Raw genomic sequence first — 17,374 nt, 5'->3', positions numbered from 1 at the left:
CTGGTTCCATACCAAACATTTATTTGGTTGCCAGTGGCCATTCTGGGGCCAGAGGGAAGTGGCCAGTGAAGCGCAAAGCGGGGGCAGTGCTGGGCACCACAGGTGGCCTTTCCTGGCCTGCCCCTTTCCCCCCAGCCGTGGGTGCTGAGTCCTGGGTTGGGCTTTGCCCAGCAAGGGGGACAGGGGGCCCCACAGCCCCGTCCCCCAGCAGCAGGGCCAAGCCCCACACCATGCCCTGGGGAAGGGGGGCTGCACTGGACTGGGGGCTGCCCAGAGGCTGGGTTAGGGCTGCCCTGGGGAGGGGCTGCCCTGGGTGGGGGTCCAGAGCCTGCAGAGCTCCAGCGCAGGTAGTGCCATCTGTACCGTGTGTCCGTGGCTGGCTCAGGGTGAGGGGTGTCCTCTGGCCCCCCTGGCTCTAGGGCTAAAGGCACTTGGGGGTGGCAGGGGGCGCAAGGCAGCACTGGAGGGGGGAGGCTCCTCCTCTCTACTTCTCCTGCATCTTCTCCAGGATGGGCACGATCATGTCGAACTTGGGGCGCTTGGCTGGGTCCTCGTTCATGCAGATCTTCATCAGTTTGCAGATGTGGGGGGAGATGCCAGGGGGGATGGTAGGACGTAGCCCCTCCAGTGCTACCTGCAAGCAAGAAGAGAAGCCAGAGTCAGGACTGGGACCCTGCCCCCACAAGCAGGGACGCCTTCCACCTGCCCAGGTTGTTCCACACCCCCTCCGACCTGGCCTTAAACGCTTCCAGGTATGGAGCAACCAGAATTCTCTGGGCAACCTGTGCCAGGGCCTCACCACCCCCAAAGGCCAGAACTTCTGCCCTAACTCTGACCCAAATCAGCTCCTTTGCCCCTCCACCCCCTCACCTTCATACCGATCTCCATGTTGGACAGGTCAGCGAAGGGCACCTCACGTGTCACCAGCTCCCACAGCAGCACTGCGAAGCTCCACATGTCAGCTGAGCGCCGGTTGATCTCCTCTGGTTTCTTCTGCAGGGCTGGGGGATGGCTGGGGGCTGAGTGGGACTGGGGGTGAGGGGGCTGGTCTGGGGGGGCTGGGAACTGGGCACTCACCTTCGGGAGCCACCCAGGCCGGGGCGTACATCCGCCCCGGGCACTGGAAGGAGAACTTGACGTCGGCCATGCTGATCCGTGCTGTCATGTCCTCGTCGATCTGTGGACAGCAGGCAGTCAGCAGGAGCCTCCCTGCCCTGAGAGCCCCTAGCCCGGGAGAGGGGCTGTTCCCCACTCACCATGATGCTGCGGCTGTTGAGGTGGTGCCGTGGGATGAGGGGCTCCAGCGTGTGCAGGAAGGCCATGCCCCGTGCGATATCAAAGGCGAATTTCACCGCCTGCATCTGGTCCACCACAAAATCTGGGAAAGGGGTGACGGGGTTAACCCACTCTAAGCCCAGCCAGGGCTGTGGCTGGAGAGACCCTGCTGCCCCCAAACGCCGTCCCCCAGCACTCACTGGTTCCCTCGTGCAGGACGTTGTAGAGGGAACCATAAGGCATCCAGTGGCTGATGACAATGGGGTGGGGAGCTGGAGGGGCCTGGCAGGCACCCAGCACTGGCAGCACATTGGGGTGGGAAAAGATCCTGCAAGAGAAGTGACAGCCCTAAGAACAGGAAGGGGCTGCCTGCACCCCTTGATCTGGCCTTTGCCATCCCCCAGGGCCTCCCAGCCCTTGGCCACCACCCCAAGCATTCCTGGCCCCACAGAGCTGGGAGGCTCCTTTCTGTCCCATACTCTGAGAGCTGCTGTTGGCCCTGAGAAGGTGCCAGAGTGGCCCTGGTCAAACGCTGGTGTGGATCCCAGGCATGTGCAGCACCCACCGCAGTTTTGGGTACTCCTCATTGAAGTCCCGGCTCTTTCGCGTCGTCCAGTCCCGGATCTTCAGCATTTTGATTACGATGTCATTGCCCTGCCAGCGCCCCTTCCACAGCTGGAGGAGGAGCAGAGACATGGGCACCGTGAAAGGGCTGCAGTCCCCAGCATCCCCAGGCCCCTGTGTGGGGCTCTGGAGCCCATAGGACCAAGGGTCCACAATGAGAAGGGAGCCCCTTGAGATGGGGAGGAGCTCCCTCCCTGCACCTGGCCATGGGACTCCAGAACAGTGTGCCCAGTTGGGCCAGGACACGGCGGTCTGCACAGGCACAGCGCCCACCTGGGCATGAGAGGGACCCACCTCTCCCGACTGGTTCTCATTCAGTTTGTGGCTCAGGCTCAGCTGTTTGAAGTCAATCCCGGCCAATTTGTTCAGGGTCCCATTCCCTACAGGGGAAGAGGGATGAGTGCCTAATAGCTGCTGGATCCAGGAAGCAGTGCCAGCAGGGCCCGGGGGACCCATGGCACCCCCCAAGGGACCCCCAGTCCTTACTGGGCCGGGTGCGGGTTGTGCCCTTCCAGAACGTGTCCTTGTAGGGGATCTTGGTGAGGCTCTGGCCCAGCTTCTCAGCACGCTCTGCAGAGGGAGGAGGAGGAGGAGGGTGGCACCCAGAGCCTGCTGTGGCTGGCTGGAGGCTGTGTCAGTTGTGGGGTCCTAAGGGACCCTCGTACCTTTCAGGACCTCTCGCAGTGGTGTCTTGGCCTTGTCTGTGGGGGTCTCACCATATTTGTTAGCAATGCTGACCAGGGCCCCGCTGCCCACCAGGTCCTGTGAGAGCAGGGAGCAAGGACTGTGGTTTATGCTGTCCCCTCAGTCCCCCTCCCAGCCTGCCCTCCCTCCTGCCCATGCTCTCACTCACCTCAGCCACCTGCTCGTGTCCCCAGAAGCAGGCATAGTGCAGTGGTGTGTTCCCATGCTCATTCACTGCATTGATGTCTGCTTTGAATTGCATCAGCTGGGGACACGGGACAGTCCCTGTGAGCCTAGGACTGTCCCTGTAAGCCCAGGCAAGATCCCCATGAGCCCAGGACAGCCCTCATCCTCCCTGTGCCTTGCCCTGGGGGATGCAGGGGCAGCACATTGGGAGCTGTAGGGAGGGGGCTGAACTGATGTGGGGCTCAGAGGGATTTGGAGGGAGGTTGTGAGGAGTGGGAAGCTCAGGAGTGCTGGGGAGATGCCAGGTGTTCCTGACCGGTGACAAGGAGAGCCAGTCCCATGAGGGCAACGTGGAGGGCTACACGGGGTGCGGAAGGGCAGGTGCCAGCACAGGGGACAGGTACCTTCTGCACGATGTCCCGGTGGCCGTGGCTGGCGGCCAGGTGCAGCGGGGTGTCATCGCCACGGTTCATGACGTTGATGCGGGCCCCGCGCATGATGAGCATGTCCACCACGTTGGAGCGGCCCTCGCGGCAGGCCCAGTGCAGGGGGCTGAACCCATGGTCGTCCCTGCAGGATGGGGGGGCTCTGCTGAGCTGTAGCCCCCTGGCCCAGGCATCACTGGCATCATTCTCAAAACACCAGTGGCAGGGGCAAAGGGACCAGGTTGAACACCCATCCCACTCCCACCCACCCCCACCAGGGCCCCAGCAGCCTGGGCCAAATCCTGTCTCCTCCAAGGCTGAATCACAGCTGGATCCTGTCCCCATCCCCCCACTCCATGACCAAGTAAGGGAGGAGGTGGCAGCCAGGCCTTAAATGGAGATTAGGAACTGGCGGAGGGGCTGCTGCAGCCCTGGCTCCCCTCCAGCCCAGGCTCCCCACAGCCACAGCCCCCCTCCAGCCCCCTGGCACAGCAGACCCCATTTGTCCCCACCATGGTCCTGCAGGCAGGGGCTACCCAGCACAGAACAGTTCTTTGAGCACCTTCTATGGGTCTGGGAGAGCCCCATGTGCCTGGGACCCCCAGGAGGGGCAGGGAGGCATGACCAAGGGAGCAGGTCCGGAATGCCAGGGCCATGGCCTGGATGGGATCATGGTATGGAGTCACACTATGGGGTCACGCTGTGCCAGCTGCACACCCTGCAGGCATGCCTGGCCCAAACGTGGCTCCTGAATGGCTGTGAACACACGTTGGACCCCATAGTCCTGCAAGATCCCTCAAACGGGAGCAGACCTCTGGGCACACAGAGTGGCCCCAGTGGTCCCAGCCGTGTGCCCACACGTCTGCCATGGTGCTCCCTAGAGGGGCAGGGGACACGAGGATAAAGTCAGCGGACACGGCCACCACCACGGGGACAGGGGAGGTCGCCCCAGCCCAGCTGATCCCTGGCTGTGGCCGTGAGGAAGTGGCCAGAGGATGTTTGGCCTCGTGCCTCAGCGATGCGGTAACTTCCTCCAGTGGGGAGGAGCTGCGTCCTGCCATCTGCCCCCTGCCTTTCCACGGAGAGCGGCGGAAACCAGCGCCCAGCACAGCCCCCACAGCCCCGCTCACCCCTGGTTGAGGTCGTTCTCGGTGTTGTCCAGCCACAGCCGCACGGCAACCGCGTTGCCCTCCCGGCACTGTGTGAAGATGTCATCCATGGCAGCTGCGGGAGGGGACGTGGGTAAAGACATGAGGACCCTGATCCCCCAGGGCAGGGAGGGCCCTGGAACAGCAAGTACAGGAGCCTCCTGCCCCATCCCTGACCCCTCCTGCCCCGTCCCTGCAGGCTACAGGAAGCTGCAGGCAGGCTGAGGTCTGGGCTGGAGCTGGACCAGCAGTCCAAGGGGAAGATCCTGGGTGACTCCAGAGGGGCTGTGGCCACCCACAGGAAGCCAGGCTGGCACCCCCGGGCTTATCACCAGGCACAGCTGGCCCCGGTGCCCACAGCTCTGGCGGGGAGTGAGCCTGTGGGAGCTCAGCACCCTCAACTTGGGACCCTGCAGATCTGGTGGGGGAATGAGGCTGGGGTAGCTCAGCATCCCTGGCACGGGATCCTGCAGCCCCATGACCTTCCTGACCCACTTGGCTAGGCCTGGCATGGGCCATGCTCAGAAAGCAGGACCCCAAAGCCTCGTGCATGGAAAACCTCATGGACATGGAGGATCCATGGACATCCCAGCTCAGAGCCAGGCACAGAGCTGCCCCCTGCTCCCCATGTCCCCCTGTGGCCTCGTCTGTGAGCGTGGGACCTGCTGCCTGGCTGTCTGTGATGCTGAGCAGAGATGTGCAGTGAGTCTCACAGTGTGGGGACAGTCAGATTGAATACAACATGCCTGACATGCGCCCAATGGGGCTCAAACCTGCTGCTGGAGGATCCCCCTGGACCTGATTCCCATCTAGACACAGAGGGATTCCCACCAGCTGCCAGCACCTACAGCTGTCCCCCATGACCCTGCCTGCACCCTGTGCCCCAGGCAGCTCGAGGGGTGGGATGCAGAGCCCTGGATTTTTGCCAGGGTCTTGTACACCCTAGAATGGCCCTAGCATACCCACAGCAGCACTGGCCCTGTCCTGGCATCAGAGCACCCACACTCCCAGACGAGATTTATCCCCCACGCCTTTTGGGGCACCTCATGAAAAGGGGTCCCCAGGACATGCCACACCGCTGTGACGACATTCCATCCTGGCCCCACCATGTCGCCTGTTTGGCCCGGGACTGTGCCCTGCTGTCACCCACCAGCCCCTACCCAGTCCCACAGGGCTGCCAGGGCCTACCAGCCCCGGCCCTGCCCGGGCGGCCAAGTGCCCAGCTCGGCCTTGCTCAGCACCTGGGGCAGGCGATGGGATGTGGAGACACAGTCCCCCATGTTACCCCAAACCAGCTGCTAGGGACCCGCTCTGCCCTGCAGCCCCATCAGTCCCTGACCCTCAGCCCACAGTGCCTTCCCTGTACCCCCAATGGCTTCCCTGTACCCCCAATCCCTACCGTGTACCCCCAACCCTCCCCTGTACCCCCAATCCCTACCGTGTACTCCCAACCCTCCCCTGCGCCCCCAACCCTCCCCTGCGCCCCCAATCCTCCCCTGTACCCCCAATCCTTCCCTGTACCCCAAACCCTTCCCTCAGCCCCCAGTGCCTTCCCTGTACCTGCAATCCTGCCCTGTACCCCCAAACCCTCCCCTGTACCCCCAACCCTCCCCTGTATCCCCAATCCCTACCGTGTACTCCCAACCCTTCCCTGCGCCCCCAATCCTCCCTTGCGCCCCCAATCCTACCCTGTACCCCAATCCCTTCCCTGTACCCCGAACCCTCCCGGTACCCCCAATCCCTGCCCTGTACCCCCAATCGCTTCCCTGTAACTCCATCCCTCCCCTGTACCCCAAATCCCTCCCCTGCGCCCCCCACCCCTACCCTGCAGCGCCCGCCCCGGCCCCAGCCCCGGCTCCGGCTCCGGCAGGGCTTCGTCCGGCCCTGCTCCCGCTCCGGGTCGCCCGCAACCGCACTAGCGGCCTCCCCAACCTGTCCCCGCTCGGTGCCTGTCCCGCCGTTACCGGGTGCGTGTCCCGGCGGCTCCGCAGGGCGGCGGCTGCGGCGGGCGCGGGACGGCGCGGGGGTTCCGCCCCGAGAGCGCGCCCTCTGCCGGCCGGAACCCGCCGGCCGCGGCCCCGCCACACGGCACCGGGCGGGGCAGCGGGCGGGGCGGAGGGAGGCGGGGCGGGGTACCGGGCGGGTCGCAAGCGGGGTTACGGGCGTGCCGAATTGACCGGGGGTGCGGTTACCCGGCCGGGGGCGGAGCGGGCCGCCCGCGGAACCGCCCGTGCAGCGAGGCCCCCGCCCGGTCCTCCGGGCCGAGAGGAGGGGCTGTTGCCGCGGCGCTCCCTGGGCGGCAGCACGTGGGTCCCGGTACTGACCGAGGGTCCCCGCTCCATGTTCGCGGAGCAGGGCTGGAACGATGCAGCGGAGCCGCTGCCCCGCGGCGCCCCGGAGGGCCCAGGCCGACCGGTAAGCGGGTAAGCGGGGGCGGCGGGCCGGGCCAGTCTCGGGCGCGCGGAAGTTACCGGCCCCCGCCCTCCACAGGACCCCACGAAAGAAGCGGCTGCCCGGGGCCGGTCGGGACGGTGAGGCGGCGCGGAAGCGGCCCCGGAAGCGGAAGAAGGCCGGCGAGGCGCGGGCCGCGGCGGAGGAGCTCCCGGCCGGTCCCGACGAGCCCCGGGAGGTTGGGCAGCGGCCGGACGCAGGTACCGGGACGGTTCCAGGGCCCGGCAGGCAGGAGGGAGCCGCCTCCGCGCCCTGACCCCCCTCCCGATGCTCCCAGACGGCCCGGCTGAGCCGGCGGGACTGAGCCGTAGACAGCGGCGGAACCGGCACAAGCGGCAGCGGCAGCAGGAGCCGTCGGCGGGGTCGGACGGGGAGCGGGGCTTGAGGCCGGGCCCCCCGGACCCGCCGGGCCCCGCGGAGGCGCCTCCGGAGCCCCGCTCGGGCCGCTCGGCGGCGCTCCGCGCGCGGATGGAGGAGCGGCTGCTCGGCGCCCGGTTCCGCTATCTGAACCAGCAGCTCTACACCGGCAGCAGCCGGGACGCGGCGCGGCTCTTCCGCGCCGACCCTACCGCTTTCCACCTCTACCACCGGGGCTTCGAGCGTCAGGTGCGGCGCTGGCCCGAGCGCCCGGTGCAGCGCATCGTGCGCTACCTGCGCCGCCGGTGAGCGGGACGGCGAGGCCTGGGGGGAATGTGGAGCGGAGGGGTTGTCAGTGGGGCCGGGGGCTGGTCGGAGAGCCGAGAGCCTGGGGATGCACCGAGGAGGTGCTGGGGGGCGCAGGGCCAGAGGATGGCAGGGGTCTGTGAGCGGTGGGCTCGGGAATGACTGGGGAACAGTGGGGGGACGAGGCGCCGGGCCCGGCTGCTCTGAGCCCGCCCTCCCTGCCCCAGACCGGCGTCGCTAGTGGTGGCGGATTTTGGCTGCGGGGACTGCACACTGGCCGCCAGCGTCAAGAACCAGGTGCACTGCTTTGACCTGGTGCCACTGAGCCCGCGGGTCACCGTCTGTGACATGGCCAAGGTAGCTGGGCAGCCCCGGGGCAGGGAGGGCATGCAGGTGGGGAACCGTGACCCCGAGGGTCCCGTGGGGGGGAAGCACGGGTGTGCCTGTTTGAAAGCTGGGTGTGTGCCTGGGACACGGCTGAATCCACAAGCCCGGGGAGTCCCAGCCCCATCAACACTGTCATGGTCCTCCTCCTGCTCCCGGGGGTGTGCAGAGCAGCTTCCAGGCCAAGTCATCATCCTCCTTCTCCGGGGGTGTCCCGGGGTGGGCAGGTGCCACTGGCAGCTGAGTCGGTGGACGTGGCCGTGTTCTGCCTGGCACTGATGGGCACCAACCTGCAGGAGATCCTAGGAGAGGCCAACCGTGTGCTCAAGCTCGGGTAGGTGGAGGCTGTGGGGCAGTGGGAGATTGGGGCGGGGATGCTGAGCAGCATCCTGGGGGTGCCTGGGCATCCCGTCAGAGCTCAAGTGACTGCAGGGGGACCCTGATGGTGGCCGAGGTGGCCAGCCGCTTTGAGGACACCCGTGCCTTCCTGAGCGCCATGACGCAGCTGGGCTTCAGGACTGTCTCCAAGGTGTGTCCCCAGGGGTTGTGCCTAGGACTGGGTGCACCAGGAACCAGGGAGCCCAGGGAAGGGGTCCAAGGAGGCGGTGTGCTGAGGCCCAGCCTGGTGTGGAGCACACCGGGGGTTGGTGAAAGGGATTGGTGCATGGGGGACGGCAGATGGGGATGTGTACACACAGGGGTGGAGTCCTGGGAGAGGGTTTGGAGGTCCTGGGGACCGTGGGGGCACACTGTGGCGGTTTGGGACGCAGGTTGGATGGGGTGCTAAGGCTGGAGCACACTGGGATTGCAGTGTAGGGCCTGGAGGTGGGTGAGTAGCCCTGGAGGGGCTTGGGGGTCCCGGGGCCTGGAGGAATTGTGGCGTGGGGTTGAGGATAGGTACAATGGGCATTTAGAGGAGTACTCTGGGGGCCGGGCTTTGGAAACAGGGTGTGGACGCAGTGGGGGGGGTTCTGGAAGGAGGCGGGGGGACCTGGGGTTCTCTGGGGGCGCACTGAATGCTGCTGGAGGGGTGGGGGGTTCCAGGGCCATGGCATGGTGGGGGCTCCGGGGTGCAGTAACCGAGTCGGGTGTCCCATGCCCCCAGGATCTCTCCAGCTCCTATTTCTACGTGTTGGAGTTCGCCAAGACGGGCCCGGTGCGGCCCGGCCCCGCCCCCGGGCTGCGCCTGCGGCCGTGCCTGTACAAGCGGCGGTGACCGGGCGGCGGGAGGGGGCGGGGCCAGGCGGCCGGCCCCGCCCCGGGCGGGATCGCGAATAAACCGCTGCTTCCTCACGGCTGCGCCTGCGCGTGTGCGGGCGGGGCCGCGCCTGCGCGCTGCGGTGGGGCCTGCGCGGCGGCGGCGCCCGGGGCCGGTACCGGGATGTCGGGGCCGGGCCCCGCCGGGGCCAAGCTCGACATCAACCGCGCCGGCGTGGCCGAGCTGGAGGGCGCCCTCAGCGGCATCGGCCGGCGCCGTGCCCGCGGCATCGTCCGCAAGAGAGAGGTGCGGGGGGGCGCCCCGCGCTGAACGGCCGGGCCGGGACCGGGGCGGGACCGGGAGGCCGGGGCACTGTCTGTCCCGGTACCCGGGGCGGGGGGGGCCGGGGCACTGTCTGTCCGGTACCCGGGGCGGGGGGGCCGTGCCGCCGTGTGTCCCGGTACCCGGGACGGGGGGCCGGGGCACTGTCTGTCCGGTACCCGGGGCGGGGGGGCCGTGCCGCTGTGTGTCCCGGTACCCGGGACGGGGGGCCGGGGCATTGTCTGTCCGGTACCCGGGGCGGGGGGGCCGTGCCGCTGTCGGGCCGCGGGGTGAGTGCGGGGCGGCCGCGCTGTTTCCGTGCTGGTGCCGGGGCAGGTGCGGGGCCGCGATCCCCGAGTCCCGCCCCGAGCCCGCGGGCTGGGCGAGCGCAGCCGCCCCCGGTGCTGTCCTCCCTGCCGCCGGGTCCTGGCAGGCCCGAGCGGGGAACCGGGGAACCGGGCTGGCCCTGCGCCCCCAGGGCTTCCGAGCGGCGTCACCGCCCATGGCGGGCGGGAGCGGCCCCAGCCCGGCGCTACGGGCGCGTCGGCGGCAGCCGTGCCCTGATGCTGCAGGGATGGGCAGCGCCGCGGCCGGGCGAGGCAGGGCTGGGAACGTTTGGCATGTCTGGGGCTCGGAAGGGAGGTAGAGGGTTGGGTGGCCAAATGCTGTGGACATATGCGCACCGGGAGGCGGGACGGCAGAAACCGGGAATACATCGGGAGGGTGGTCTGGAGCAGGGCCTGTCCGGGGCGCTGCTGCTACTGCAGCCCTTTGTGGGGAGCAGCAGGAGCACCGTAAAATGAGCCCTGCCGGGTCAGAAGGGCCTGTCGGGCCCTTCCCGGCCCCGTGGGCTGCGCTGGTTGTCTGCTGAGTCCTGCCCCAGGACAGCCCGGCCCTGCCGGGTTCCTCCCATGGCAGGCGCTCCGGCAGCCGCATCGGGTGACAGAAGGCAGCTAATCCCAAGCCAGGGCTGGGTAGTGCCCAAGGTCCCTCACACGTGTGCATCTGCACGTGTCCAGTTGTTGCCCTGCCCTGGAGCTGCAGCCTCGCTCCCCACCTTGCTCATCTGGGGGGCACAGTGCTCCTACCGCAGCTGGCAGCTTTGGGTTGCTGCCCCCCTTTTGCAGTGCTGTGACTCTTCCCTGTGGGGCCGCTTGGGCAGGGGGCTCTGGGAGCAGGAGGGATGCTGTTCTGAGCAGGGCTGACTTCCCTCCGTGCAGGAACTGAAGGGCTTCACTTGCTTGGATGACCTGCTGCATGTCAAGGGCATCACCACGCGCATCCTGGAGCTCAACAGCCAGCGCATGACGTGCCGGCGGTGCCCTGAGGGGCCTCTGCGAGCCAGCCCCACTCCCCCGGGGGACAGTGAGGACCACAGGGCACCTGCGGCACAGGTGGGTGCAGAAGGGTTCCTGCTGCCAGGTGCAAGGCTGAGGGAGGAGGTTTGGCTCTGGGGAAGCTCACGGCGAGCAGACAAAATGGCACCTGGAGGATTCTGGAGGAGTTCGTGGTCATGCTTGCCCTGCAGCCCCCCACAGTGCTGTTGAGTGGAGCCCCTGTGCTGCAGGGCTGTGGCCCTCGCTGGCAGCCATCCAGCAGCACTCCCAGCCCCTGCCCCACCCCTGGTCTCCAGCAGCAGACTGAAGGTCTCTGCACGGCTCTGCCCCAAGGCTGCTGTGGAGTCAGCCCTGCTCCCTGCCTTTTGACTTTCAGGTGGTGGCTGAAGAGGAGGAGGAGGACGCGCCAGAGCCCTGGGAGCCAGAGCGCCCTTGGAAGGGTACCCTCAGGTCCGGAGCAGACCCTGATGGTTCTGGGGGGCAGGGACCACAGGAGCCCCCCAGGTCCACCAGGGAGGAGGAGGAGGAAGAAGAGGAGGAGGAGGAAGAAGGGAGCTGCTGCAGCGAGGAGGGGGAAGACAGCAGCAACATATACCTGTACTACACTCTGGGCGAGCGCTGGATCGACTACCTGCAGCGCACTGGGGATGGGGGGCTGCTGCGGCACTTGCGCCCCAAGGTGCCAGGGACCAGGGAGTACTGGGGCACTGTGGGCACCTGCGGGAGGGTGAATGGGAGGCTGGGATTCCATGGTGCCTGGCTGCTGGGGCTGGGGGAAGAGACACTGCCCCAGTCCTCCATGCAGACCCCTGCCCTGCATGGGGGTCCTTGGTCATAGGGTGGGGGAAGGAGGTGCTACCCCAGTTCCCAGCCCTGGCTGGCCCTGCTGCAGCCCCCCTGCTCTGCATGGGGACCCTTTGTTGCTGCATGGACCCTGAAGGGAGAAAGCAAGAGCAGGTGGGGATCTGTCCCATAGCTCTTGGCAGGGGGCCCGCAGGGGCGGGTGGCCTGTAGGGATCCGCAAGGATCAGCTGTGGGCAGGGAGTCTGCCGGGGTCTGCCTGGGTTTCTCCCAGCCACTTCAACCTCCTGTGTCCCACAGATGAAGCGGAAGTCAGAGAATGGCCCAGATGGCCGGGCCTTGTCCCCTGGGAAGAAGCTGTGCAAGGGCTCTGACTATGGCAGGTGAGGGGTGGGGGGCTCTGAGTGCAGCTGGTGAAGGGGGTTCTATGTGCTGGGGCAGCACATAGCTCGTGCTGCCCTCCCCAGGAGGGTGGTAGGGCCACTTGGATTGAGCAGGAGTTGGCCCAGAAGAGATCCAGCCCTGACCAGTTGCCTATCTGCTGAGCAGGCTGGGCTACATGTCTGGGCAAGGGGTCAGCAGGGTGGGGGCAAAGAGAAGGGGTCAGTGGGGTGGAGCTCCCACTGGTGGGAGCCAGTTCCAATACCTCTGGAGCACTGTGGCCCGGAGCAGTGCTGGCACATGCCAGCTGTGCCATGGCCTCAGCTGTGCCTGGTGTTTCTCCCAGGACGCTGGGTCCCTGTACACCCAGCCCCACGACCACCTTTGGCGACCTGCGCAATGCCAAGGTGGGGCAGGCCCGGCGCCGCCACATCCCCTCGGTGGCTCCCCCACCTGAGCTACAGGACTGGCTCCGCACCTTCCAGGTATGGCTCACCTGGTGGCTCCAGGCAGCCTGGGTGTGACGGGAGGGAGCCGACCCTAAGGGATCCCCACTGTGGGCAGGGTTTGGGCCCACAGAGGATTTTGAGTAGTTTCATTTGTGTGAGGAAACACACAGGAGGTTTCAGCCCTGGCCAGGGGTGGTATCACCTGTCACACAGCACCTGTGACCAACCAAACTGCCACCTGCCTCAGGCTCCTGGCCTGGCACAAGAGGCCTGGCTGCTAGGGCTGTGTCTGGGCTCGCTGGGGACACTGGGTCACTGGGGGTCCCCCTGCAGCGCTGGAGCGGCCCTGAGAAGCTGCTGGCCCTGGATGAGCTCATTGACCGCTGTGAGCCAGCGCAGATCAAGTACATGATGCAGGTCATCGAGCCCCAGTTCCAGCGCGACTTCATCTCCCTGCTGCCCAAGGAGGTGAGTGAAGCCTGGGGACCAGGGGCCTGGCCTGACCTGATCTTCCCCCTGTGACCTCTCTGTGACCTTTATCCCCACGTAGCTGGCCCTGTACGTCTTGTCTTTCCTGGAGCCACGGGACCTGCTCCGTGCCGCCCAGACTTGCCGCTACTGGAGAGTCCTGGCCGAGGACAACCTGCTTTGGAGGGAGAAGTGCCGTGAGGAGGGTGAGGGCCCTCCCGGCTGGGGGCTGGGGCCACCCCAGGCTTGATCCAGGTGAGGCACTGCTGTGTTGTCCCCTGCAGGGATCGAGGAGCCCCTACACTTGAGGAAGCGACGCCTGCTCAGTCCCGGATTCATGTACAGCCCCTGGAAATTCGCCTTCCTGCGTCAGCACCGCATTGACATGAACTGGCGCAGTGGGGAGCTGCGGCCCCCCAAAGTAGGTCTGGGTGTCCCAGTGCTGACTCCAGGGAGCTGTGGTCCCCAGGGTGAGCCTGGGAGTGCTCCTGCCAGGGGTGGACCCTGGAGGGCTGAGGGGCTGGTGGGGGTCCCTCTGGGGACAGACCTCAGGCCCCTGGTGTGGGGAAGCTGGCGCAGGATCTGCCATGGGGAGCAGATCCGGCTTGTTCAGAGCAGTGGGGCAGCAGAAATGAGATCTCCTGGGCCTGGAGAAGGGGGTCCTTTCATTTGCCCCTTTCCAAGGCCCCATCCAGGGCTGCAGCCAGCCTCAGCACCCAAGGAAAGTGCAGTGTCACAGGGCTCAACTGTGTTCTGTGCAGGGTCCCAGAACCCTGGTGATCTCTCCGTGGGGGTCCCTCCTGCCCCTGGACAGAGTCCTCACCACCCCTTCTCTTGCTGCTGGGTTCCTGAGCCTCCTACTCCCTGTTCTGCTGTAACCCCCGGCCCTGCAGCAGACACACCACACACTCCAGCTCCCCTGCCCTGCAGAAGCACCAGGGGGTGCAGGTGGTTTGGAGACCCGTCTGCCTTTCCTCCCCACAGCTCCTGCTACCTTCCCACTGCTCATTATGCTGGGGGATCCTGCAGGCTGGGTGGGGCCACACTGCCCCCCACACCCTCCTGTGCTCCCACAGGTACTGAAGGGCCATGACGACCATGTGATCACCTGCCTGCAGTTCTGTGGGAATCGCATAGTAAGCGGCTCTGATGACAACACACTCAAAGTGTGGTCAGCTGTCACAGGGGAGGTGAGTGTCACTGTCACCAGGCAAGTGAGTGTGGCATTGTCACTGGCGCCACAGGGGCTTGGGGCAGGGACCATCTCCCTGTGCTGGGCACAGCTGGGGCTACACCCTGACTGCTGGGGTCGGTTTGGGCCCGTTATGACAAGGACACAGAGTTGTGCTGCTCCTCTGTGCTGTTTTGGGGTGGGGGAGTGCGAGAGGCTCACCTGCCTCTCCCGTCCTGTTCCCCACAGTGTGTGCAGACGCTGGTGGGCCACACTGGGGGGGTTTGGTCCTCCCAGATGAGGGACAGCATTGTCATCAGCGGCTCCACTGACCGCACACTCAAGGTGTGGAACGCTGACAGCGGCGAGTGCGTGCACACGCTGTACGGACACACCTCCACCGTGCGCTGCATGCACCTGCACGGCAACAGGTACGGACTGTGGGTGCTGTGTGAGGGAGGACAATATCCACGGGGAGGCTGTTAGCCCCAGGCTGCCCTGGCAGCTGGGCCCCAGGTGTCCCCTCTCCCGCAGGGTGGTGAGCGGCTCGCGGGATGCCACGCTACGGCTCTGGGACATCGAGACGGGGCAGTGCCTGCATGTGCTGATGGGCCATGTGGCAGCTGTGCGCTGCGTCCAGTATGATGGCAACAAGGTGGTCAGTGGTGCCTACGACTACACAGTCAAGGTGTGGGACCCCGAGAGCGAGAGCTGCACCCACACGCTGCAGGGGCACACCAACCGTGTCTACTCACTGCAGGTACGGCCCTGCACACATTCCCTCCTGCTGCTCCCCTGCCCTCCCTGCTCCCTGCAGGTACAACCTGCCTTCCTGCTGGCTTGCTATCTCTCCCCTGCCTTCCAGTCATGGGTACAAGCTGTGCCAAAGGTCCCACGTGTGCTGTAGGGACAAATAGGCTGTGCGTGTGTCGTGCAAGGCCCTGTGAGCTTTGCAGGGACATGTGTGCCCTGAAGGGGCTGTATCTGCCCTGCAAGGACACATGGACCCTGTTTGTGTCCTTTGGGGACAGTCTCTGCCCCCCTGATCCCACTTCCCACACACATATGCTGTGGACACAAACACTCGTCCATGCCCCTTCCCTGGAGCATTACAGCTCAAAAAGCCAAGAGGCACATGAGCCTGTGTCTCAGCTGCTGAACTGGGGTCGCTGGTGCTGGAACTGGGCGTGCTGTATCCCAGACTAGGGAGTGCCGGAGCTGTGGGCTGTGCCCCAAACCAGGGACACTCCTGTCCTCGATCCTGAGCTGGACCCCTTCTCTCTGGCAGTTTGATGGGACACACATCGTGAGTGGGTCCCTGGACACATCAATCCGCGTGTGGGATGTGGAGAGCGGGAACTGCCTGCACACGCTCATGGGGCACCAGTCACTCACCAGCGGGATGGAGCTGCGTGACAACATCCTGGTGTCCGGCAACGCCGACTCCACCGTCAAGATCTGGGACATCAAGACAGGGCAGTGCCTGCAGACGCTGCAGGGTGAGAGGGGATACCTTACCCCTGGGGGGCAGTGGGATGTTCTCTCCATCAGGGGGCTGGGAAGGGGCAGGGCTGGGAGGGAGCTCCTTGCCCTTGAGACTGGGCTGGCTGTAAGCTGCCAGCTGTGGCAGGATCCATGTCAACAGCAGTGGGTGGCCCAGGTATGCATGGGGCTCATGGGTGCCTCCCCATAGGTCCCAGCAAGCATCAGAGTGCCGTCACCTGCCTGCAGTTCAGCTCCAAGTTCGTGGTGACCAGCTCGGATGACGGGACAGTGAAGCTGTGGGACCTGAAGACAGGGGAGTTTGTGCGAAACCTGGTGGCCCTGGAGAGCGGGGGCTCGGGTGGGGTGGTGTGGCGCATCCGCGCCTCCAACACAAAGCTGGTGTGTGCTGTGGGCAGCCGCAATGGCACCGAGGAGACCAAGCTGCTGGTGCTGGACTTCGATGTGGACCTTAAGTGACCCCGGCCAGCCCGGGGGTCCCGCGGGAGGGGTGGCCCCGGCGCAGGCGCTGGCCCCCGTGGGCAGGACAGAGGGGAGGTCGGGCCGGGCCTTATTTATATGCGCGGGAGTGCCCGGCCGGGCCTGCAGGAGCATGTTTTGTACACGGAATATATCAATTTATTTCTGTACTGGGGCTCGTGCTTACCTGCCTTAAGGCCTGTCCCGGACCCGCAGCTCACGCCCTCTGCCCAGGGGCTGCAGCAGGGAGAGAAGAGGCCAGGATCTCCTAGGGACCACGCATACACATGCCCTTAGCTGGTGGGCACTGGCCTGGCAGCACCTGACATCTACCCCCACCTTGCCCCCTCCCCCTGCCCTGAGTGCCTGCTCTGCACCTGACAGTTGCAGTGAGAATGTTCAGGGCCCTGCAATGTCCCGGTGATCACGGGCGTCCTGTAGGGAGACATTTGTCTCCCAGTGAGGTGCAATTCCCTGGATTCCCTGTTGTGCCATGGGTTCACACAGCAGCGAACAGGGGCCAGGGCTCTGGTGCCCTCCCCACGTGTCACACTAAGCCATTACTATGAAGATGTTTTATTGGTATTCACACTCCACTTCCCAGAAATCCACAGCCAGGAGGGCTAGGGGGGGCCTTCCCCTGTTCCTGTGCCCCCCATCCTCGGTGCCCTGCATAGCCCAGCCGCTGCTCGGGGCTCCGGGGGCCCAGCGCGGATGCTGCTCCAGCCTGGAGCTCCAGCGCAGCAGGGCTGCTGCTGCGTCCGACGGCCGCGGGGAGCTGCGGCCAGGGGCTTCTACGTGCCGGCAGCGGGAGCGTCTTCCGCGGGGCCCGGGGCCGGTCCAGGGGAGGCCGGCAGTGCGGGCGGCCCCGCCGCAGCGCCGTGCTCGGCTGCGCGGCGCTGCAGCAGCGCCGGCACCAGTCCCACGTAGGCGCCCATCAGGCGGTGGTTGGCGCGGACCAGCCTCGCGGCGCAGCTGTCCAGGCACGACTCCTGCGGGGCACGGCGGGGGTCAGGGGGCGCGGGGGCAGCCGGCCCGCGGCCCCCGGGCCCCGCTCACCTCGCGGCCCGTGAGCAGCCGGTAGTTGAGGTTGCAGACGCAGTGGCGGAAGCAGAGCTCGGTCATGCGGTTGTAGACCAGCAGGAAATCCCGCAGCTGGGGAGCAGGCGCGGATCACACCGGGCGGAGCCGCTCCGGTACCCCCGAAACCCACCGCGAGTCCCGGCGCGCCCCCCGGCCAGCCCGAGTCCCTTCCAGGGCCCCGCCGGCTCTCCTGCGACCCCGGCACCTCGCGACCCCCCAGCTGGAGCCCCGGGACCCCCCCGAAGGCCTGGCGGGACACGCCGCCCCCGGCTCACGCTGCGGAGCTGCTGCCGGTGCTCGGCCGCCGGGTCCATGCCGGGCCCGGCCCGGGCCGCTCCCGCCGCACTCCCCGCGCCGTCACAT

General features: G+C 66.4%; 4 protein-coding genes across 7 annotated transcripts; 2 read left to right on the top strand and 2 right to left on the bottom strand.

The window, feature by feature from the left end:
- Positions 1–4: 4 nt before the first annotated feature.
- On the bottom strand, positions 5–6,386 carry ILK (integrin linked kinase). Of its 3 annotated transcripts, none has more exons than XM_085588122.1 (13): positions 6,167–6,386; positions 4,325–4,418; positions 3,174–3,339; positions 2,753–2,848; positions 2,565–2,661; positions 2,386–2,469; positions 2,194–2,279; positions 1,841–1,950; positions 1,476–1,603; positions 1,257–1,378; positions 1,078–1,177; positions 871–1,001; positions 5–634 (listed from the first exon to the last, which is right to left on the bottom strand). In XM_085588122.1, the coding sequence occupies exons 2-13, from the start codon at positions 4,411–4,413 to the stop codon at positions 485–487; spliced, it is 1,359 nt and encodes a 452-aa protein (XP_085444248.1). In that variant the 5' UTR covers positions 4,414–4,418; positions 6,167–6,386; the 3' UTR covers positions 5–484. The 3 variants fall into 3 exon arrangements, with proteins under 3 accessions (XP_085444248.1, XP_085444243.1, XP_021394446.1); XM_085588117.1 differs by having other exon boundaries at positions 6,275–6,386; XM_021538771.3 differs by having other exon boundaries at positions 6,307–6,386.
- A 140-nt stretch (positions 6,387–6,526) lies between these two features.
- Positions 6,527–9,135, top strand: RRP8 (ribosomal RNA processing 8). 2 transcript variants are annotated; one of them, XM_085588145.1, is made up of 7 exons: positions 6,527–6,757; positions 6,833–6,993; positions 7,071–7,455; positions 7,684–7,813; positions 8,068–8,174; positions 8,273–8,369; positions 8,946–9,135. In XM_085588145.1, exons 1-7 carry the CDS (start codon positions 6,708–6,710, stop codon positions 9,054–9,056), a joined length of 1,041 nt encoding a protein of 346 aa, XP_085444271.1. In that variant the 5' UTR covers positions 6,527–6,707; the 3' UTR covers positions 9,057–9,135. The 2 variants fall into 2 exon arrangements, with proteins under 2 accessions (XP_085444271.1, XP_085444270.1); XM_085588144.1 differs by lacking the exon at positions 8,946–9,135 and having other exon boundaries at positions 6,571–6,757; positions 8,273–8,761.
- A 20-nt stretch (positions 9,136–9,155) lies between these two features.
- Positions 9,156–16,103, top strand: LOC110474956 (F-box/WD repeat-containing protein 7). The gene is made up of 13 exons (XM_021538768.3): positions 9,156–9,344; positions 10,580–10,753; positions 11,073–11,375; positions 11,798–11,880; positions 12,225–12,363; positions 12,661–12,795; positions 12,878–13,001; positions 13,080–13,216; positions 13,872–13,985; positions 14,216–14,397; positions 14,501–14,726; positions 15,255–15,465; positions 15,660–16,103. The coding sequence occupies exons 1-13, from the start codon at positions 9,222–9,224 to the stop codon at positions 15,926–15,928; spliced, it is 2,220 nt and encodes a 739-aa protein (XP_021394443.1). The 5' UTR covers positions 9,156–9,221; the 3' UTR covers positions 15,929–16,103.
- A 385-nt stretch (positions 16,104–16,488) lies between these two features.
- On the bottom strand, positions 16,489–17,367 carry TIMM10B (translocase of inner mitochondrial membrane 10B). The gene is made up of 3 exons (XM_021538731.4): positions 17,287–17,367; positions 16,988–17,083; positions 16,489–16,920 (listed from the first exon to the last, which is right to left on the bottom strand). The coding sequence occupies exons 1-3, from the start codon at positions 17,323–17,325 to the stop codon at positions 16,723–16,725; spliced, it is 333 nt and encodes a 110-aa protein (XP_021394406.3). The 5' UTR covers positions 17,326–17,367; the 3' UTR covers positions 16,489–16,722.
- Between the last annotated feature and the right edge of the window lie 7 nt (positions 17,368–17,374).

Source organism: Lonchura striata, chromosome 1 (genome assembly GCF_050655825.1).
Source record: "Lonchura striata isolate lonStrDom1 chromosome 1, ASM5065582v1, whole genome shotgun sequence".
Taxonomy (NCBI): domain Eukaryota; kingdom Metazoa; phylum Chordata; class Aves; order Passeriformes; family Estrildidae; genus Lonchura; species Lonchura striata.
This window is presented reverse-complemented; position numbering and strand designations above follow the sequence as displayed.